Genomic DNA, 23,816 nt, shown 5'->3' on the forward strand with positions numbered 1-23,816 from the left:
AGGAAAGTTTCCAGGTTGCCAAGAATTTAATAGGTGTAATAATTTTGGTAAAGCCAAAAAAAAAAAAGCTTGTGAAATATGTTACCTGGCTGCAATTGTCCAGCTGAGACTGGCAAAACTCCCACGTCCTTGGTTTAGTGCACTGAGTTAGCGCTGGGGATGTAGGCATTAATATGTTATGACAATATGCAATAATTATAGGGATTAATATACAGTATAAGTATTGCTGAGAGTAACACTTGCACAATGTCATGTACTGTGTACAAGGAAAGTCGAATACATATTCTAGTTCAAGAATGTCGAATGTATCACAAACTCTTTAAGCTAGACAATACCAAAATATTTCATGAGCACGAAGTAAAACCAACTTGAGCCAGTTATCTGACTATATTCAGCGATGCACCATTTTACCAGCAGCGGTCCACACACTCCACTGGTGATAGAGGGGCAGCCATTAATCTATGATATACCCACACGCTCTGTCCACTTGATCAAATCCCTCAGCTATGTCTATCGACATCGGTGGCAACAGTAGGATCGAACTGACTACAATCAATCTACGCCTGGCAACTTCACAGAACTACAAGCAACAAGAAGCAAAGAACAAACGAAGAAGAGAGTGATGGCCAATGGAGTGACAACACATCTTACCTTCAAACTCATTGGCTACGTCTAACGACATTGGTGGCAGCAGTGGGTGTACTAATCTAATACAACAGCAGACAGACGCAATTTACACTGAAGTAATTAATGATGACAATTGGTCAGAATTTTCAGATGTAGACAGTGAATTAAAAAAAACACACACACACTCATCTGCTATAGCCTTGATCATAGAGTACGAAGGTCAGGAAAAACTTATAAATTCCCTATAAATGACTATTGCAAGGAAAACACTGTAAAGATGGCTAACACAGACACAGTAAGTAGCAGCGCAGTACCTTCTCCACAAAATTCCAGTAAAACTCCAGTGCCAGTGTGTCTTTCTCACGAGGTTAAAATTTTCAAAAATTTTTCTGGTACTGAAAAAGAGAGATTCAATTTCGACACAGTGATAGATGATTGTCGGCAATATTTCGTTGGAAGGAACATTACAGGTGAAAAGGAAAAAATAGCTGTTTGTTCGGCTAGAATAAACCTGGAGTGTTGCCCAGCTGGTTATTTGCTAAAGTCAGACAAGCTGCTGAGAGCCCTCTGTAGGCAGGAAGTTTCTTGGTGGTATGTCCCCAGAGTTATATAAAACTGTGGACCTACTAAGACAAACACACTCCAAGTAGGTCTTGGGGAAATAAAAGCACAGGTTTCCACTATTAAGAGAACCCTGTTAGCTAGCCTTGAAAACTCATATTGGGTCACAGATAATATAATTATACTATATTTTTATGTACAGACACTTCTTTCACCTATATTTTTGTAAAGAAACTTAATTAAGGCATTCTTACACTCTAATGCTATAATTCCTTTAATACCAATTTCTATTATAATCCCTAAGAAATTTTTATGCCACTTTCCCTGCTACACTTAGACCCATATTCTCGTAAATTAAGAAAGCTCACTAACACCCTTCCCTAAGACTGTTTATCTCTCTATTGCCAGACGCCTTAATCCCGTAAGGGTGGCCACAAACAAATAGCCTCCATGTCGCCCTGTCCCCTGCCATTTCACTGCCCTGCTCCGAGCTCACACTTCATCCTACCATCTCATCCCTTGCCTCCCCTCCATCTCCAGCCCTCCACCTCACTCACATACACTCTCCTCGTCAGTCTCTCACTCTCCATCCTCTCGACATGGCCAAATCATCTCATTGAGGTTCTCCTAACGCTTCCTATCACATCCACGTCCACACCACAACTCTCCTTCACTTCTTCATTTGTCATTTTGTCTCTCCATGTGACTCCACAGGGTCCTCTCAAATAACTCATATCCACTGCTCTCACTCTTGACTTCTGTCCCTCCAGCGAGGTCCAAGCTGCACTTCCATATGTTAGAGTTGGTATCACAATACTGTCACGTAGTAACTTTTTCTCTTCCATGCTCATTTCCCTGTTTCTTATCACTGCTTTCAAGGAACCAGCAACCTTTCTTCCTTGCTGTACCCTTTCAAGCACTTCACCCGCTAGACTTCCATCTTTACTCATCACACTACCCAAGTACATAAACACACTCACGATTTCCATTTTCTCCTCATCCAACCTCTCTGTATATTCACTGATTTCACTCCTTTCAAAGACCATAACATTACTCTTCCCTACATTCACCTTTAGATTCCATTTCTTACACACTTTGCCAAATTCATCCGCCAAGCCTGGCAGCTCCCTTTCGTTTTCACTTAACAACACATTATCATCTGCAAACAACAGTACAGTAGTTTCCACACACTGCCCTCTCTCATTAGCCCGCCATGTGCCAGTTATTTTTAGCCCTATGGGTCGCTTCCCTGCCAGTCATTGTTCAACCTTTCTTTGTATTGGCTAAAATGACAGATTTTGATGTGGAAACAATGAATTTCACCATTAAAATGCTCACCGAAGCTCGGAAATGGGTTTTATTGAGTCCTGCAACTCGTATACAGGTATACGCGCTCTCTCATGCTCACCGCGTAGGTGAGAAAGCCTTTTCCTATGTAAGGTATACTCAGGTATTTGTGCTGGGAAAGTATAGCAATGTTGAGTACACTTTTCTGATAACTTATTACTTCAAAATCTATCACAATTTGCATGTTTTTCTCACTGTGCATGCATTATCTTACACTTACTTGAAGATAGGTACAACCTGACTTCAAAATGTGCAGTTATGGCACTTACAAGAAGGTATTTACAACTTGACTTCACTAAATAGTCCTTACACTTACAAGAAAATATTATTTTACAACGTACACACGTGAAAATATTTACAAAATGCCTTCACTATGTACAGCACTTGGTGAGGCACACTGGCAGGGTGAGGCAGAGTGAGCATGAAGGGGGAAATGAGTGAGTGTAAGGCCTTGAAAGCATGAGGGATGGTTGAGGAACAGTTATCATACATGCCTGCCAAATTTTACCTGTGAATCTTGAAAAATGTGGTCACAGTGAATTTTTTTATTTTAAACCGTGAATGGCACTGGCACTGGTCGCGGAATTATGTCAGGCAGTTTTAAAACGGCACTGGCATGCGGTGGGTTAGGGCTGCTCCAACATCCACTGTCCTACCTTGTATCTCTGTTATATCCCCATCTATATATAGATTGAACATTCATGGAGACATGACACATCCGTGTTTCAGTCCAACCTTCAAACGGAAAAATGCACTCAGTTCACTATCCACACGCATTGCAGCCTTAGCACCCTCATACTCTATATACTCTTCACGGCATCTACTCCATATATTCTCAATACTTTCCGCAATCCTTGTCTATCTACCCTGTTATATGCGTTCTCCAAATCCATGAGGGCCTAATACAACTTCTTTCCTTCCCTAGAAGTTTTTCCATTAAAGATCTAAGAATGAATATCTGATCTAAACAACCTCTTCCCTTCCTAAAACCTCCCTGTTTTTCTCCAACTAATTCCTCTGTTATTTCCCTAACTCTGTCAATAAATATCCTACTATATACTTTTCCATTTACACTAAGAAGACAAATACCCCTATGATTACAACACACTTCTTTTTCCCCTTTTCTTTTGTACAGGGGGATAATTATACCTGACTTCCAATCATCCAGGACTCTAGCTTCCTCCCAGGCCATTCTGAACATCTTTCATACACTCTACAACTATCTCTCCCTCATGCTTCAGCATTGCACCACACACTCCATCAATTGCTAGGGCTTTCCCAATTTTGACTTTTTTTCACTGCTTCCAGAACTTCTATCCTACTGATTTCTTCCTCTCTTCTCACATCCCTCCTTCTCCCAGCCATTTCCCAGCCACTTATACTCACACTACTTTCATTCTCTATGTTCAATAAGTCCTTAAAGTGTTCTCTCCATCTGCTCATTTTTTTCACCCTTCTCCACTAGTAATCTAACATTTTTTATCTTTCACTCCCTGACTAACTTCTTTGACACCTTCTCTAACTCTGCCTCTGTCCAGAACATTTTCACACATTCCCTCCACTTTACACTTAAATTCCTTCCAAATTCCTCATGCACTTTCTTCTTAATTTCTCTTACTAATCTTTTCACCTCTATCTTCCCCTTTACATATATCTCTCTCTTCTGTCTCTGAACTTCTTCCGCGCTTTTGTTTCTCATCCACTCACACTATGCTTTCTTCTTTATGCCACAGCCTGTCTCACCACTTCATTCCACCATGCTGTTCCCTGCCCCCCCTTTCGTCTTCTTTTCACCCCACACACCACCTCACATGCTGCACAGATTTCTTTTGTGAATATCTTGCACACATTTTCCACGCCCCCCATTTGCTCCAATTCATATTTAACCTACTGCTCCTCCATTTCTGTCTTATATTCAGCCTTTTTTCCATCCACTTGTAATCTTTCCACCATCCTTGTATGAACTGCTTCCTCCTGTCCTTCCCTTCTATTTCTCCATTTCATTTGGACCTTGATTCTCACCACCATCAAGTTGTGGTCAGAAAGTCCACTCCTCCAACCTGTATATGCTCTTGCATCCATTACACACCTTTTTATCCTACCATCCACACACACATAATCAGTCATTGCCTTCCACTGATTCAGTTCACCACCCATCCTTCTCATCACTCACCACATATACCTATGGATCATTTTGTGACTGGAGAGGGTATTGGCTATCACCAACCCCCACCCATCACAAATGTCCACTAGAACACTGCCATTCTCGTCCGTCTCTGCAGGCACACCCTACTCACCAACTACTCCATCCACCTTCACATTCCCTACTTTTCCATCCATATCTCCAATCAAAAACAATCTCTCACTCCTTTCAAACTTATCCATGCACACTTCCACATTTATCCAGAACTCTTCTCTCAGTCTGCTTGCATCATCTTGCGTCGACGCATACACACACACACAATCGCCCACATTTGTAGTTTTACCCACACAATCCGTGAGCCAACTGACCAATACTCTCTTATATTCTTCTTCCACTTGTTACAGAGAACAATACACACTTCTTCTTTTGCCCTCTCATTTTGACTACTCTCTCGCATATACCCAATCCATACTCCCATTCTCTCACCCTCTGACCTTACCATTTACTATCAGTTAATCCACATCCATCCACTTTTGCACACTCAAGCACCTGAACTGTTTTTCTCTCTTTTACCTCATCCTTTGTACCCCTTACATTCCATGTCTCAATCCGTACCATGTCCTTTATTCGGTTCTTAGTCGTCACCTATTGGTCAGTCCTGGTCCAAGGCTTCTTGTTCGTACCTTTAGTTAGTTGTTTTCCAGGGAGGGGCACTATCCCTCCGCCAACCCACTTGTTGACACGTAGGGAACACTTGTTAGTTGGTTATTAGGTTACCACCCAGCGTTGTTAATGCTTTCCTGGTTTACAGTAAATCATTTGGCGTGCCTAATGATTTTCCTAAGTGATTTATAATATTCATTGTTAACTTTACTGTCCTTGTTCATGTTAATTTTGTTTTTCATTACCTCCATAATCAGCATAGATAACGTATGTCAGGTTACTAACCAGCCATATCCAAATGTATATCGCGAAGGAACAGGTGTCTGGAAGCTCCGTTACCCAGTGAGAATATGAGCATATACCACATCAGCACCTGCTGCATTAACGCTAAGCTCCTCACTGCATTAAAACAAACAAACATATCCTACTCACCTAACATCCAGTCAAACAGGTCACTGAGATTAAACTTGAATGGACTCTCAACGCGGCAGCCACCGAGTCCTGTCTCGCCTGTTGGTTCAGAGGCTGCCATCATCATCATCATCATTATCGCCGGGGTCAGCAGCGCCTTCATGATGGACGATTATGCAGCAACTTTTCGGTCTGTTGAAGACTTAGGCTAACTTAGATTGGGTTAAGTTAGTGTGGTTGGGTTTGGTGAGGTTAGTGTGGTTGGGTTAGGTGAGGTTAGTGTGGTTAAATTAGGTTGGGTTAGTTTAGGTTAAGTTTGGTTGGGTTAAGTTCGTTAGGATAGGTTAATCAGTTTACGTTACGTTAGGTTTGTTTAGGTTAGATTTGTTTACTGCGGGAACCAGTTGGAAAGGTGAAGGGTGGCACCATAAGTGTACGAATGAATAGAGTTAGATGTACACCCACGAACCAAGGTTCCAACACCTCCCTGGTTGGTACTAAGTCGAAGCCAAGGCTAATGATAGGATCAACGATCGGACACACTAAGCAGATTAATAGCAAGACTCTGAAGGTGTGCTTCACACTTCACAGTAGAAATTCTAGAAGAGAACAATTCAAACAGAGCAGGGAAGGTTTATTCCTATTGTCTATGTAATATGCATCTGAATGACTTGTTTTTCATCCATGTGATAGGTAGAGCATATTAAAATTACCATGTTGTGACGGACGAGTGAAAATCCTGTAGAACCGCAGCTTCGAATATCCATCATATTTGAAGCACCATGGTAGGCTACACAATTGGTTGCTGGGCTAACTAAGGGAGAAGGGGTCCAGCAGTATGCGGTATATAATATATATATATATATATATATATATATATATATATATATATTGTTACATAGCCTATGATTTCATCATCCTTTGTGTAATTTTAACGCACAGTATGCTGCATGTTTGATCACGAGCGTGTTCTGCCTCAGTTCCCCCCTTCTACCGTTATAGTAGAGTAAGTCGTCCTTTCTGTTGTTCAGAGCAGGATTTTCAGCTCTTCGTCCCCATGGCTTCATTTGCGCGTCCTTCTTACAAGTTGTATCAAGCTCTGCTGGCCCCTATATAATGAGCTCAGTCTCTGCATCATTGCCACTTAGATCTGCTCCTCATTTTGTTCACATCTCTGTCCTCCCCTATACAGTTATTATTATTGTGAGTTTCTCAGGAAGTCTCCAACCATCTAGCAGCTGTGTGATTTGAGTATAAGTGTTATTGCATTTTGTTCTTGTACTGTATAGCATAAGGTGTTGATTTGTAGGCCTAGTAAAGTTTTTGTAATTCATTTTGTCAGCCAGTGGTAATAATAGTTTGTATCTGTAATTATTTATCTTGCATTAACTGAGCATTACCCAGTGTATTTTCATTTTATCAGGGCTGACTTAGATAAATTTACTCATGCTAATTTCGTGTTAATAGAGGCTATTGCAGTTAACCATATATTTAACCTGTTTTTTGCCATTACATTATCCTTATGAGTCCTGAATGTTTTGTTGTTAGTTTGAGCATTAAACTTTAACTTGTAGTTTTACCTAACTCTTTTGTTTTGAACCTGGAACTTTACAGGACAGTAGTGATTTTTAGTATTCTCACTTAAAGTGTACATTATCTTTCTCTGTTCCGTAACATAAATTTGGCGACCTCGCCAGGATATTCAGGATTTTATCATAAGGATATTGCTTGATATTTTGTGACTGTTACTTATTCATGATGTCTACTATTACTACACTTGATGAAGCCAAAGATTTTTTGTCAAATGTGCAAACAGTGTGTGATGTAGAGAACAGAACAAAGAATGAACTTAAGCTTGTTGCTCAACAATTGGGAATTGCTGTTCGCCCTCATCATTCTAAAGATCAAATTGTTGACATGATTAATGAAAGCTTGTTTAATGTAACTCCTCCAAATGAGCAAACGCAGATTGAATTAGCTAAGTTACAGCTAGCCCTGCAGGAGGCTCAGGCTAAGGAGGCGGAGTCTCGTGTTAAGGAGGCTGAATTTCAAGCACGTGCTAAGGAGGCTGAGTCTCAGGCTCGTATTCAGGAGGCTGAATTTCAAGCAAGTGCTAAGGAGGCTGAATTTCAGGCCCATTCTAAGGAGGCTGAGGCACAAGTTGAAATTGCTAAGATTCAGGCAGACCATGAGTGTCGCATGAAACAAGGCGGAACTGGATCATCTAGCTCTGATGATTTTGAAGTGGCTAAAAATGTTAAACTTGTCCCTCCTTTTAATGAATCTGATTTAACAAAGTATTTTCAGTTGTTTGAGAGGGTAGCTACAGGTTTTAATTGGCCCAAGGAGTATTGGCCAGTACTCCTTCAAACTGTTCTCACCAGTAAAGCTCAAGTAACTTATGCATCTTTGCCTCAGGATCAATCTGATAATTATGATGTAGTTAAGAGCTTGATTCTTAAGGCCTATGAGCTTGTTCCTGAAGCCTATAGAGTAAACTTTAGGACAACTTACAAGCAAGATAAGCAATCCCATGTTGAGTATGCAATAATCAAAGAAGATCTGTTAGAGCAGTGGTTAAATTCTAAGAATGTGGATTCTGATTTTGACAAATTTAAGCAGATGATTTTGCTGGAGGACTTCAAGAGGTGTATTTATAAAGATGTAAGCCTATATCTTGATGAGAGAAGAATAGATAATTTGTCTGATGCTGCAGTTTTAGCTGATGAATATGTTCTCACTCACAAGAGATATTCTAAAGAAAAAGGGAAAGCTGAGAGTAAGTACGTTGCCTCTACTCAGAGTACAGGTAACAGGAAAGAGAATAAGGATGATGTTTCTCAGGAAGTAAATACCAGCTTCACCTCTAGATTTCAGAAAAGTAAATGTACTTATTGTAGTAAGCTTGGTCATACTACGGAGAAATGTTTCAGGAGACAGCGTGATGTGAACAAAAAGGAGTCTTTAAATATTCAGTCAATTGGTCTAGTGTCCACTCTTGAGAGTTCCCAGAATTCTTTAACTGAGTTAACTGAACCTGCTTTGAGGGGTAACTTAAATTCTCATGATGGAGCTCCTCTTTTGAGCAGTAACGTGGGTGACACTCTCAAGAGTTCATGTGCTAATATCCTGTCTGATGGTTTCGTCAGTCCTCTGGACAGTAATGACAGGAAATCAGTTCAAATATATCGTGATACAGGTGCTTGCCAATCCCTTATGCTGACCAGTGTTCTAGGCTCTAATGTTAATTCCTCTGATGAAACTGTAATCTTACAAGGTGTAGGGAATAATTACTTCTCTGTCCCTCTGTGCAGAGTAAATTTAGAGTCTGGTTTTGCTAATGGTTCCGTTATGGTTGGGTTGGTTGAGACACTCCCAATGTCAGGTGTAACTTTCTTACTTGGATATGATATTGGTGGAAGTCAAGTGTGTCCAGCTCCTCAGTTGTCTAGTGAGCCAGTGGCTGCGGCCCAGGATTGTGATGTACCTGATGTTTCCCTGGATGTGCTGTCACTAGGGCTAAGTCTAAAGTTACTGGTGATTTAGAGGATAATGATGATGATGATGTTATCCTAGCTGACACTTTTCTTGCTAATTTGGACCACTCACCAGATGAGGCAATACCGCGTAGTGTTGATAATTTGTCTCGTCAAGAGTTGGTTGAGTTGCAGGTTGCTGACCCTGAGTTGAAAGGTCTAGCTAACTCTGCTTGCAGTGAGGAAGAGTCAGCCGGTGCTTCTACTTGTTATTATATAAAGTCAGGAGTACTTATCAGGAAGTGGAGACCCCCAACAGCATCAGCCGACTGTGAATGGGAGGTTGTACATCAAGTTGTCATCCCTCGTGTTTGTAGGCAGGATATCATTAGAGTGGCTCATGATTCCAGTTTGGCAGGACACCTTGGAGTGAGGAAGACTGTGGCACGCATTTTGAAACACTTCTACTGGCCAGGTATCTTCAGGGATGTTTCCTGGTATTGTAAGTCTTGTCACACCTGTCAAGTTGTGGGGAAGTGTAATCAGACTGAAAAGGTTGCACCTCTAGTTCCCATTCCTCCTTTTGAGGCGCCTTTCACCCGTGTGTTGGTGGACATTGTGGGCCCTCTTCCCAAGACTTCTTCAGGATTTTCTTATGTGTTGACCCTGATTGATATGGCAACTCGTTATCCTGAAGCCATTGCACTTAGAAATATCTCAGCAAAGAACGTGGTTAAGGAAATGCTAGGGTTCTTCACAAAGTTTGGTCTGCCCAAGGAGGTACAGTCAGACCGGGGAAGTAATTTCATGTCAAATGTTTTCAAGCAGTCTCTGAAAGAGTTGGGCATCACCCAGATCACGTCTTCAGTTTACCATCCCCAGACCCAAGGAGCGTTGGAGAGATATCATCAAACACTCAAATCGATGCTCAAGAAATACTGTTTGGAACATCAGAAAGACTGGGATAAAGGTCTTCCATTCGTTGTGTTTGCTGCAAGAGAATCTCCAAATGAATCACTGGGCTTCTCACCTTTTGAACTACTGTTTGGCCATGAAGTAAGAGGACCCCTTAAGTTACTCAAGGAATGCTGGCTGTCGGAGGAAGATGACGTCAACCTGCTGGAGTATGTGATGAAGTTCAAAGAACGGCTGTCCACTGCTTTACAGCTGGCGAGAGAGAATTTAGGAGCTGCTCAGGAGAAGATGAAAACTTGGTATGATAAGAAGTCCAGGTTACGCCACTTTCAGCCAGGAGATCAGGTTTTGATTCTGCTACCAGTTCATGGGCAACCTCTTCAAGCCAAGTTTAGTGGTCCTTATTTCGTGGAGAAGAAACTCAGTGATGTCAACTATGTCATCGCCACACCAGATCGTAGAAAGAACAAGCAACTATGTCACATCAACATGTTAAAGTTATATCACAGGCAGGACGAAAATAATCCAGTCTGCACTGTAGCTGTTCCACCCGAGTCTGCAAGTCTGCAAGTGAAGCTCTCCCATGCAGTATGAGCCTGAGTGATAGTTTGGGGAAGAATCCTGATATCATGAATGATCTCCAGACTAAGCTTTCTCATCTACCTCCCGAGGAAAGGCAGGAGTTTTCGGCATTACTGCAGGAGTACCCGCAAGTGTTCCATGCCACTCCAGGAAGAACCACTGTGTTGATGCATGATGTCGATGTTGGAGACGCAAAGCCAATTAAACTGCCTCCTTACCGTGTGAACCCAGTGAAAGTTCCTCTCATCCAGAAGGAGCTTGGCTACCTGTTGGACCACAAGATGATTGAGCCCTGTCAGAGCGAGTGGAGTTCTCCTGTCACTCTAGTCCCTAAGCCAGGTGGGTCACAGCGGCTTTGCATTGACTACAGACGTGTTAATCAGATAACCAAAACAGACACTTACCCTCTCCCTTGCGTGGAAGATTGCATAGACAAGATCGGAAACGCTAGGTACATAAGTAAGTTTGATTTGTTAAAGGGATACTGGCAAGTACCTATGACTGAACGTGCTAGTGAGATCTCATGTTTTGTAACACTAGGAAAGACTTTTGCATGTTCTGTAATGCCATATACAGATTGTTTTAGAGTAATAAGAAATTTCCTTTGTAAATTTCTTTTTTCTTTGTGGGGAGGTGTTACATAGCCTATGATTTCATCATCCTTTGTGTAATTTTAACGCACAGTATGCTGCATGTTTGATCACGAGCTTGTTCTGCCTCAGTTCCCCCCTTCTACCGTTATAGTAGAGTAAGTCGTCCTTTCTGTTGTTCAGAGCAGGATTTTCAGCTCTTTGTCCCCATGGCTTCATTTGCGCGTCCTTCTTACAAGTTGTATCAAGCTCTGCTGGCCCCTATATAATGAGCTCAGTCTCTGCATCATTGCCACTTAGATCTGCTCCTCATTTTGTTCACATCTCTGTCCTCCCCTATACAGTTATTATTATTGTGAGTTTCTCAGGAAGTCTCCAACCATCTAGCAGCTGTGTGATTTGAGTATAAGTGTTATTGCATTTTGTTCTTGTACTGTATAGCATAAGGTGTTGATTTGTAGGCCTAGTAAAATTTTTGTAATTCAATTTGTCAGCCAGTGGTAATAATAGTTTGTATCTGTAATTATTTATCTTGCATTAACTGAGCATTACCCAGTGTATTTTCATTTTATCAGGGCTGACTTAGATAAATTTACTCATGCTAATTTCGTGTTATTAGAGGCTATTGCAGTTAACCATATATTTAACCTGTTTTTTGCCATTACATTGTCCTTATGAGTCCTGAATGTTTTGTTGTTAGTTTGAGCATTAAACTTTAACTTGTAATTTTACCTAACTCTTTTGTTTTGAACCTGGAACTTTACGGGACAGTAGTGATTTTTAGTATTCTCACTTAAAGTGTACATTATCTTTCTCTGTTCCGTAACAATATATATATATATATATATATATATATATATATATATATATATATATATATATATATATATAATCTCATCTCATCAGCTGTTTGAGTGTCCACTGCAGGACCGGCCTATCCCTACCGAAGTGAGGACGATATAGCCAATGTATCCCTACCAACTGGCTTAGGCTGTCTAGTCGAGATTGAACGTAGGGTGAGAAGTGCTTGTAAGTGTAATTGTAGTGTTGTTGTGGCTTTGGATGTGTGTGTAGTCTGTGAACCAAGTGTAATCGGCCCGCGGATGCAGACTGGGTGCAAGCATACTTTATAGTATGCGGCACTGGTTCAATCACAGCACCCTTTGTGTCCACCAATGCAGTACGTGGCCAGAAGAACGCTCCCAAAGTTTATTACCCTTGTGGGGCGCAAACCCTCGTTCTTCAGTATACGAACACGCAGACTTTACCACTGTACCACAGAGGCTTATATATATATATATATATATATATATATATATATATATATATCCCATTGGATCCCAGGGGTGCTGGGCGAGGCATGGCACTGGGTTGGTACTAAGCGTACCGCCCTCCGCCTATCGGCTCATAGTCATGAAGCTCATAGGTCCCTACCCAGGGGTTCCCTACTATATAAAGACTTGAAAAATCCCAGTTTTGTCCAATATTCCGGACACAGGGCTCCAATGGGATATTCAGTGTATATATATATATATATATATATATATATATATATATATATAGGCGAACTGAACACGCCTGGAAATTTTTTTGAAAATCCGTCAAACGGTCTAGGAGTAGTCTGGGCGATGGACAGACAAATGAAAGACAGACAGACAAGCCACCCGATATACAGTCGGGACCTGTTTCTGGAATACCACCCTACTCACCTCGTTCGCAGGGTTGATTACAGTATGATAATATTTTAAAATATGCTATTTTACTTTCTGTAGGAATATCGTACTTCTACAGTATAAGTATTGCTGCAACAGTGCACTTACATGACAAACTTTACATCTCCTTCTGATGGGTGTTGTGCTTTGTAAACTGGCAATATTTTCAAGCAATTATTTCTAGCTCTACCAACACATTACGTAAATCCTAACATGTAATATAAATCATACTTGTGTCGAATCCTAACCATGTTTTTCAAATATTTTTGTAATATGTTACCCTAACTGCATATATGCCTATATTATCCAGACGCATAATAAGTTGAAGTTTCGAAACATATTCCCTGCAGTACTTGTCTTCTTTGCTTGAGGGGCTTATACCTGTAAAGTGTGAGATACAAACTCGTTACCAATTTGGTGCGCCAGTCTGTTCGATCGTTCAGCTTTTCATCAGCCTTGGCTTCGACTCCCTACCAGCCAGGGGAGTGTCGGAACTTTGGTTCGTAGGTGTACTGCTCAGAAGGTCATTGATGAATAGATGGAAGTGAGTTGATGATACGACAGAGCCCTAAGGAACACCATTATTTAGAGCCCTAGGAGAAGAATGGTGGTCGTCTTCAACTGCAGCTACAGAACGACCACAAAGGAAACTACAGATGAAGGCGCATATAGAAGGATAGAAACCATAACGGGAGAGTTTGTAAATTAAAGTTTTGTACCGGACTCGAACGTAAGCCTTGTAGAAATCAAGTATAATGGCAAAGCTTTCGCCGAAGTCCCGAAAGGCGAATAACCAGGAGTCTGAAAGGAAGGTGAGAATATCGCCACTGCAGCATCAGTAGAAGAACCCATACTGACGATCAGAAAGAAGATTTTTATAGGAAATGTGTTTTATTATTATTCATTTACTAATTATTATTATTATTATTTTTGGAATAGTGGTAGGTGAGGGCACCCATCATCAACTCAGTCGATGTAGTGCTGCTCTCTGGTTACTGCCTTTTTCTCGCTTCCTTCTTTCTTTCCTTCCTTCCTCTTCTTTCTTTCCTTCATTTTATCCTCTTCCTTCTGTCTAAGGGTGACTCTGCACTGAGTGACAAACCATGTGGTTTCTCGTACACCAGGAAACCATTTACTATGCTGGATGGTAACTATATAACCAAATTTTGGCGCCTGGTGGTTTAGTGAGTAGATATAGACCTTCAGTCGAATTGAGCCTGTACAGGTTTATATCCAAAGGATGGTTGGGGTTTATTGCTCACGTAATGCCTCTCAGGGATAAGTGAGGCTGGTCACTCTCATCTTAAGTTATCAGGACCAATTTGCCTATCTCCGAGCTACTACGCTCCTCATGGGGCAACACAGGATTAGATGATGATGATGATGATGATGATGATGATGATGATGATGATGATGACGAAGAGATTTTTAAATTTTTGATAATGATAATGTTAAACAATAGGCCAACAGTAAGAGGGCTGTGAATGGTCACCCTTATTTAGGACAGGCTGAATTAGAACAAATTTTCAGCTAGAAGGAAAGGTACATGTTAATAGACAAGGGTGAAAGAGTTTACTTAGGCAGGGTGTAAGCACAGAAGCACATTTCTTGAGGAAAACAGGAGGGATCCCATCAGACAGTAGATAATTCAGAATATTCAATTTCTGGAACATGAGAGCAAGATATGTTGTTGTGTACATATATGCAACGGCCACCATTGGCTTTTAAGTGAGTATAGAATAAGTAGGAGGATAAAGAGAAGGGTTTGGTATCAGTTGCCTCAAACAGCTGAATCTCCGTTAGGAAGAGAAGGTGGGGTTTAGAGGGAGAGAGACAGTGTTAAAGAGAAGGAAAATTAAAGGAAAGCCAAGAATGTTGTAGAAATGATTGAGGGCAGTACTATAGAAACTAAACATCAGTATTACCGAATGTGAGCGTCTGACGTTCCCGTGTTTCGTACCATAAATAAATTTGCCATTAACCTCAGACGTTCACCTGCTGGTTATGGCGTAAAATACTATAGGAATATTACAGGAGAATAAACGCGACAAGAGACACCCCTTTTGTGTAACAAACAAATGTTCATAATAATGATTTCTGGTTTTCCCATTAATAAACCACTGAATAATTCGAGAATAAAATTTCCTTGGCAGGCTATATACGAGATATCAAGAGCTGTTCAAAAAGTTTTACAAGTCTATGCGTTTCTGTAGCGATACTAGTAAACAAAACTTGGCATATGGTGGGGTGGCAACGTCGTAACCAGTAAATGGGATTATAACAACAAATTGTGCTCTGAAGTTAATTTCAGAGCACCTGTGGAATTTTTAAATAGATTTCTGAAACGGCAGCAATATCAGAGTTTGTGTGTTAGCCAGCTCAGTGCTGTAGTTATTAGATTTGAGAGGAAGCCTGTAAGTTTCTGCCTCAGTCTAGTCGAATGTGTGACATTGGGCATTGGAAAGTGATTAAATAAATGATTTTTTTTTCTTTTCTGGCAGTGGGGTGCGTCTTGAAATACATCACATGCAGTTCAAGTGTATACAGTAGTTGATTCATCAGCAGCTGCAGTGGTTGTCAAAATAATAAAAGGCCCAGTAATTAGATGGGTACAGTACAACTTTTCCCCCCATAATTAAGGCTAAATAGATATATAACTTATAGTCAGACTATAATTACAATATTATAATACATGGCAGAATTTACATATATCAGAGTTTGGTCAGCACTGGCAAATTGTAAGTTAGGGGTGTATTATTCACCAGCTTTAGTGTTCATCTACACTGTTAAGTTAGAGGATGGGTAAAAGAAAAAATACAAAAATTTCATTAGTACTAACAAATATAAATAAGTAATTCCTTTTGGCACCAACATAATAAATAGATTTAATTAAAGTTAGGTAAAGTTACCAGATAAAAGTGAATTGGTTGGTTAGGATGATGTCTTATAATATTTACTTAGTTTAATCAGACACTCAGTTTTGACCATATGTCTTTTGGCTTTAATACAAATTTAGTTAATAAAACAATGCAGATTATTTCAAATCCTGAAGCATCTTTATCCCAAGATATTCTCTATCTATCTATCTAGTGCCAGACGCCATAATCCCGTAGGGGATGGCCATTTGACTTTGAGTTATTTGTTTTACGAGGAGAGGCACTAACCCTCCACCAACCCACTTGCTGACACGTAGGGAGCACTTATGGTTTGATTACATGGTTACCACCCAGCGTTGTAAATGGTTTCTTGTCTCACAGGAAACCATTTCACTTGTCACTCAATGTAAAGCCACTTGTAAAGGAAAGAAAAGCAATAAGAAGTGACAGGAATTTTCTTACCTGTAAGTGGCTGCAGGGCCCCAGGGAATGACCTAGACTATGTATATAAATAGTACAAAAAGAGTGTTAGATGAAAAATGACAGTTATTGTAATGGAGTAAATGGGTGTAGGAAAGGCAGGAAATATTGGTTTGGGTGAAAGGGTTATAAATAAAAGCATAAAGTTAATCAGTACCTGTGACGAAAAGGAAATAATGAGATAAATATTTAGTGAAGGACAGCAACTTCAAGAATGTGAATAGGTGAGGAGAAAGCTAGGAAAACAGAACTGTCAGCAGTTTGAAGATGTATAAAACAGACCTGAATTTACTGAAGTGGAGTGATTTCTGGGAAAAGAGGTAAGATTTATCTAGCAGACTGGGATAGAAAGGGGAAACTATACTGTATCAAGTAACTTAAATCACTGCACACTGTTGGGAAAGATAATAATCAATAATGTGAATACAAGAGGAGTAGCATTATTGAGCTAGAATGGATATTTACTTGTAATAACCAAGACAGGGAAGGTGGCAATAATATGCGCAAGAAACTATAGCCATATACATAGAAACTGTTGTACAACTGTGACAGTACACACATCTGATAACCAATATTTTCCAACATCTTCTGGTGGTTATGGCTTAACGACAGATGTGGAAAGAAATTGCTGGAAAAATATGAAGGAGTGTTTGTGCATGAGTTATTAAGAGAGGAGCATGTGGAGTCACATGGAGAGACAGAGACTGACGAATGAGGAAGTGAAGGAGCGTTGTGGTGTGGATGTGGAATTTGATAGGAAGCGTTAGGAGAAACACACTGAGGTGGTTTGGCCATGTGGAGAGGATGGAGAGTGAGAGACTGACGGGGAGAGTGTATGTGAGTGAGGTGGAGGGGGAGAGAGGGAGGGAGAGGCCAAGGATGAAATGAAGGGATGGAGTAGAGAGGTATATGAGAGAGGGGTGTGTGAGCTTGGAGCAGGGCAGTGAAATGGCGGGTGACAGGGCAATGAGGAGGCAATTTGTTTGTGGCCACCCCTTATGGGATTAAGGCGTCTGGCAATAGATAGATAGATAGATAGTTTGTGCATCCCTTATGTGATGGTGCTGAAATGAATCTCACCATTCAACCAGTTTGTACAGAAGCAGAGCAGTCTGCATGCAAAAATGATTTTGTAATAACTGTATTTACATCTGGCAATACAAGTTTTGGAAAATATGATGTAGTGCTACATGAGAATAGGTGCACATATCTGGATATACTGCAGTGTAATATCTGACTGGTGAGCTGTTAGGAAGCATATCATGGAAGTGTATGAAGTATGTAATAATACATTTACTTTCCTCGGATAAATTCCAATCCATATATCTTTAATAAACATTTCCTGCAAATACTGTAATGGCAAAGGAGGGTAAATTATGATACATGCTCACTGCTTAGCCATTACAGTATGACGGTATTGTAACTTGCTCATAAATGAATCCGTTTTATGCATTCTACCGTAATTTTTTACCAATTCTAGCGCATAAATACATAGTTCCTACATAAAAACAACAACTTAGAAGCCAGTTTGCAAAGTGTCTGGTTTATTAAATAGAAAAAACATTTAATATTTGCTCACTGTTAGGGCTCATGCAGCACATACTCGCCCAGCCTAGCGACCGTCGTTGCATTCAAACTCCTGAACTGGGTTTCGCCCAGACTTAAGGTCCAGATTTTGTTATAGGAAGGATGACTGATGCTCAGGAACGTTTGACGACTGAATGTCGCCGTTGGACCGCCTAAACTCTAGGTTTTTATAGTACGGCCTTAAGAAGGGAGTCAGTGTTTCCAAGCATCTCTCTTGGATGTCAACGGGTGAGGGGCAGATACTGAGGGCTCTTATGGCCCGTCCTCCCCTATGGGGACTACGAGGCTAGGTGTTGATATGCCATTTTGTTTTTAATTTAGAAAAGAAAGTGCAGTGGGTAATATACATGTAGTCTGGTGTTGGCAATTGGAAGATATTGTACACGAAAGTATGCTGGCCTAATCTCTTTGTTACTGAAATACTGCAAAAGTTCAGCCTAGCGGGACGGTCAGATGCTAGTCCTGAGGGCTAATGGACGGAAGCTCCAGCCTTCCCAAACATGAGCTTTCCATCCACCTTATTAATTAATGTACACAGTATGTAAAGTCGTATAACAGCCGTGCCGAGAGCCATTTGTAGGCCGATCAGGTACTGTACTAGTGCCTAAATATTAAATAGTCTAATTACAATACCTTTATTACCAGCCGCGATAGCGAAGCTGATAATGTTTTCAATTTGTCTGTCCGTCTTTCCATCTGTCTCTCTGTTAGCACAAGAACTTCGCAACCGATCAAGATATCATCACAAAATATTACAGGTGTTTAGTAGGGAAAAAATCGATCACGAGTTCGAAGTTGGTGAAAATAAGTCAAGGTCTGTGAGTCTGTTACTACGATAACTTCACAGCCGCTCAAGATATCATAAAATTTTACAGGTGTATAGTAGGAATGAAAATCTCTTGCGAGTTGGAAATGGTGAAAGTAGGAAGTCTGTGCGTCTGTTCCCACGAGCACTTCGCAACTGCTCACGATATCATCACAAAATTTTACGGGAATGAAGTAGGGATCAAAATCTTTTACGAGTTTGAAATTTGTGAAAGTAGGTCAAGTTCTGTGCGTCTGTTACCAGGATAACATTGCAACCGCTCAAGATATCACAAGATTTTACAAGTGTGTAGTAGGGATGATAATATCCTACGAGCTCAAAACTGTGAAAGTAGGTGAAGGTGGAGGTCATATTCCGATCCATGTTAAACATGTATCGGCTTGCGGGTGGTGTGATTTCCTTTCTGGGGAGCCTCCATTTTTTTTATTATTATTCAGTCTCCTTCTGTAATTATATATAAGAATATATTGTTTGGTGCTATGAAGATTTTGGTAATGTTTGCCAAACTGACTGGAGGAATTTCTTGCAGTCTCTCTCTCTCTCTCTCTTTCTCTGATATAAATAAATAAAACAATATATATATATATATATATATATATATATATATATATATATATATATATATATATATATATATATATATATATATATATATTGTTTTGTTTCTTTTATGCCAGGAAGAAGTAACCAACGGCAAGGAGCCCGCAAATTGTTCCCTCCAAGGAAACAAACAAACAAAAAACAAACAAGATAACAGAGAGTCAAATTAGGGATCCATACAATTCGAGATGCCAGGACACACACCATTTGAAAGACTGGAGATCATAGGCAGTAGGAAATACAGGCAGAGAAAGACAGTTCCAGAGTTGACCTGTTGCATATTTATGAAGGACTGCGAGTAACGGTAAACTCTTGCATTAGAGAGTTGGACAGAAAAGGGATGAGAGTTTGTTGCTAGATGGGTATTACGAGCCCGTTGTAATGGTGGGGGGATGCAAGCAGACAGTTAGGAGAAGCAGTGACCCTTCAAGTAGTGATAGAAGAGATAAAGATGCAAAGCAAAGAGACAGGTTGAAGGGAGCCAGTAAGAGGAGTAGAGTTAATGAGAAGAAAAGCCTTTGACTCCACCTTATTCTGAAGAGCTGTATGTGGTGTGCCTCCCCACACAGAGTTCCACCCTACACAGCGGCGAATAAAACCCGTGTACAAAATAAACAACTGCGAAGGGGTAAAGGAGGCATGGAGTTCGCTATCACACTTAATCTGGAGGCAGATTTTACAAGAGGTGTAATGTGTTCTTTTTAAGATATATCCCGAGAGAATGAAACTCTAAGTGTGTTCGAAGATGATGCAGGATTAAGCTGGATATTATTTAAATTTAGAGAGTTGTCCTGTGGAAGATGTTGTTGAGTTGATAGATGTAAGAATGAATTTTTGATGCACTAAGAACAACAAGATTAGGTTTATCCCAATCAAAGGTATGAGCCAAGTCAGACATTAGGTGTGCCATAACCTTTTCCCTTGTTTGTTGAAGTAACTGCTGAGATGGACACTACGGGAAGAGAATGGAAAGGCAAAGGAGGGAGTCATGAGCATATGAGTGTACAGGGATAGATGTAGCCTACTGTACAGCTTATAAGGTCACTGATGAATATAAGGAAGAGAGTAGGTGATAGGACAGAGCCCTGAGGAACACCACTATTGATAGGTCTAGGAGAGGAACGGTGAGCGTCTACTACAGCAGCTATAGAACAGCCAGAAAGGAAGCTAGAGATGAAGGCACAGATAAAAGGATAGAAACCGTAAGAGGGCTGTTTGGAAATTTCAGAGTTATGCCAGACTTGATCGAAAGCCTTTCAGATTTCAAGCTGAATGGCAAAGCTTTCGCCAGTCCCGAATGCAGGATAACCAGGAGTCTGAAGGGTAGGTGAGAAGATCGCCAGTGGAGCGTCCCTGGTGGAACCCGTACTGATTATCAGAAAGAAGGTCGTAGTAGTAAAGATGCTTTAAAATTTTTCTGAACAACACTTAAGTACAGAAGAATGCTTAGGGATACGATTGAGACATAAAAAATTATTCATGTTATGTATGACAAAGAAGTGGCCTAGATGATTGTCGTGAGAATACCAGAGAGGCAAAGGGAAACCCATTTATGAAACACCAGTTCTCATAACTGAATCTCTTAATAAAATCATTTGTAGCCCGTATACCATCAATGAGGAGTAATCGTCCTGAAAGTATGGTTACAGCTCCAACTACCCAAGCCTTTGAGGCAAAAACTGATAAGCCCTGGACCATGGAAAGTGTGGAATTCAACTACAGAAAAACTTCCACCAACTTCAGTGAATCACGTAAGAGTCAAGAGTAGTCTGGCACAAGACGACCTTCCCATGGACCTAATGCTAGTATTGATACCTTAAAACATAGCTAAACATAAACGAGTCCATAACCAAGAAATTTGGAGATTATTTAATATATCTAGTGCTGGTATATATATATATATATATATATATATATATATATATATATATATATATATATATATATATATATATATATATATTCAAAGCTGCCATATATTAATATTATGTTACCGAATTTTGTACTGCCGCTAGCTGCGTTTGCATATCTTGTTTGTAATTTTAGTAAGTTGTTTTAGGGGGAAGGGCACTAACTGTCCGCCAACCCACTTGTTGACAAGTAGCGAACACATGCTGATTTGTTATAAGGGTACCACTTAGCAAATTAAATGGTTTCCTGATTTACAGGAAATCATTTATCTTGCCACCCAATGTAGACAGAGTACCTCTACACTGAGTGAGTGGATGATGGGCGCAGCAACGGTACAGGAGTAGGGAAGGACAAGTGGAGATAGGCCATACAACGAGGGTAGAAATGTTGCAAGAGGATGAAAAAAAAAAAAGGCAGAATATAAGAGAGAGAAGTTAAAATATGAATGGGTAAATATGATTTTGAGCAGATGGGGGAGGTGGAAGATGTGTGCAAGATATTCACAGAAGACATCTGTGCTGCATGTAAGGTGGTGTGTAGGGTCATCAGAAGACGAAAGGGGATGCAAGGAATCGCATGGTGGAATGAAGATGTGAAACCAGCTGTGGTGCAAAAGAAGAAAGCATAGAATGAGTGGATGGGAAGCAGAGGCATGGAGGAAGTTGAGAGACAGAAGTTAGAGCTACAGTATATGTACTGTAGAGAGGAAGAAAGAGGTGAAAAGGTTAGTAAGAAGAAGCTAGAAGAAACTGAGTGAGGAAATTGGAAGGAATTTGAGTGTAAAAGTGGAGGGAGTGTAAGAAAATGTTCTGAAAGGAGGTAAAGTGAGTTAAACAGGGTGATCAAGAAGTTAGTAAGGGAGTGAAAGGTAAAAATGGTAAAATGATTGTGGAGAAGGGAGAAAAATGAGCAGAGAGAACACTTTAAGGAACTGGTAACAATAGAGAATGATAGTAATGCGAGTACAAGTGGCTGGACAACGGCTGGGAAAAGGAAGGAGGGGAGAAGGGAGGAAGAGAGTAGGATGGAAGCAGTGAAAGCAATGAAGAAAGTCAATATGGGGAAAGCCCCAGGAAGTGACAGTACGTGTGGTGAAATGCCGAAGCATGGGGGAGAGATAGTAGAAAATGGATATGGAAGATGTGCAGATTAGCCTGGGAGGAAGGTAGAGTCCCAGAGGATTGGAAGTCAGGTATAATTATTCCCCTGTAAAAGCGAAATGGGGAAAAACATGTGTGTGGTAATCACAGGATCACATGTCTTCTTAGTGTAGTAGGAAAAGTATATGGTCGGATACTTTTTGACAGAGTTAGGGAAATAACAGAGGAATTAGTTGGAGAAGAACACGGAGGTTTTAGGTAGAGAAGAGGTTGTTTGGATCAGGTATTCATTCTTAGATCTTTAATGGAAAAGTTTCTAGAGAAGGGAAAGAAGTTGTATGCAGCCTTCATGGATTTGGATAAAGCATGTGACACAGTGGATAGACGGAACGAGGAAAATATTAAGAAACGATGGAGTAAATAAGAAGTCGTTGAATGCCCTGAAGAGTATTTATGAGGGTGTTAAGGCTGCAGTGCGTGTGAATAGTGACCTGAGTAAATTTTTCCATCTGAATGTTGGATTGAAACAGAAAAGTTTAATGTCTCCATGGTTGTTCAATCTGTATATGGATGGGGTTATAAAAGAGGTACTAGGTAAGACACTAGGTGTTGGTGCTTCCCTTATGTAAGAGGGCAGCATTTGGAAACTTCCTGTATTGTTGACTCCTGATGATACTGTACTGTTAAGTGAAGACGAAGGGGAACTGCATGGCTTATGAGTTTGGGAAAGTGTGCAAGAAACTGACTAAAAGTGAATGTAGGGAAGGGTAAAGTTATGGTCTTTGAGAGAAATTAAGTCACCGAATGTTCAGTAAGGTGTGATGATGAGGAAATGGAAAATGTGAGTGCGTTTAAGTACTTGGGTAGTGTGATGAGTAAGAATGGAAGTTTGGAGGATGAAGTGCTTGAAAATGTACAAAAAGGAAGAAAGTTTGCTGGTTCTTTAAAAGCAGTGATAAAAAACAGGGAAGGAGCATGGAAGTAAAAAAGTCGCAGCATGATAGAATTATGATACCAACTTTAACATATTGAAGTGAGGCTTGGACCTTGTTGGATGGACGTAAGTCAAGAGTGAGAGTAGTGGAGATGAGTTATTTGAGAGGAGCACGTGGACTTACAATGAGAGACAACCTAACAAATGAGGATGTGAAGGAGCGTTGTGGCATGGATGAGGATGTGATAGAAAGTGTTAGGAGAAATACATTGAGGTGGTTTGGCCATGTGGAGGGGATGGAGAGTGAGAGAGTTACGAGGAGATTGTATGTGAGTAAGGTGGAGAGGGAGGGGAAGGAGAAAGAGGCCGAGGATGAGATGGAAGGATGAAATGGAGAGGTATATGAGAGAGGAAGGTACGAGCTTTGGGGGGGGGGGCAGTTAAATGGCGGGGGACAGGATGACATGAAGGAGAT

General features: G+C 40.5%; 1 protein-coding gene across 1 annotated transcript in view; it reads right to left on the reverse strand.

The window, feature by feature from the left end:
* The window catches only part of LOC145395435 (uncharacterized), a 310,749-nt gene that overhangs the window by 229,149 nt on the left and 57,784 nt on the right, over nucleotides 1–23,816 (reverse strand). Inside the window, exons 2-3 of the mRNA XM_080269034.1 lie at nucleotides 5,774–5,954; nucleotides 86–153 (exon numbers count right to left, since the gene is read on the reverse strand). Of these exons, the coding sequence (XP_080125160.1) occupies nucleotides 86–153; nucleotides 5,774–5,915 (210 nt within the window). The 5' untranslated portion in view covers nucleotides 5,916–5,954. The remainder of the gene's footprint in view (nucleotides 1–85; nucleotides 154–5,773; nucleotides 5,955–23,816) is intronic.

The sequence above is a fragment of the Coenobita brevimanus genome, chromosome 31, assembly GCF_032717465.1.
Source record: "Coenobita brevimanus isolate Jiangsu-jjx chromosome 31, ASM3271746v2, whole genome shotgun sequence".
In the NCBI taxonomy this organism is placed as follows: domain Eukaryota; kingdom Metazoa; phylum Arthropoda; class Malacostraca; order Decapoda; family Coenobitidae; genus Coenobita; species Coenobita brevimanus.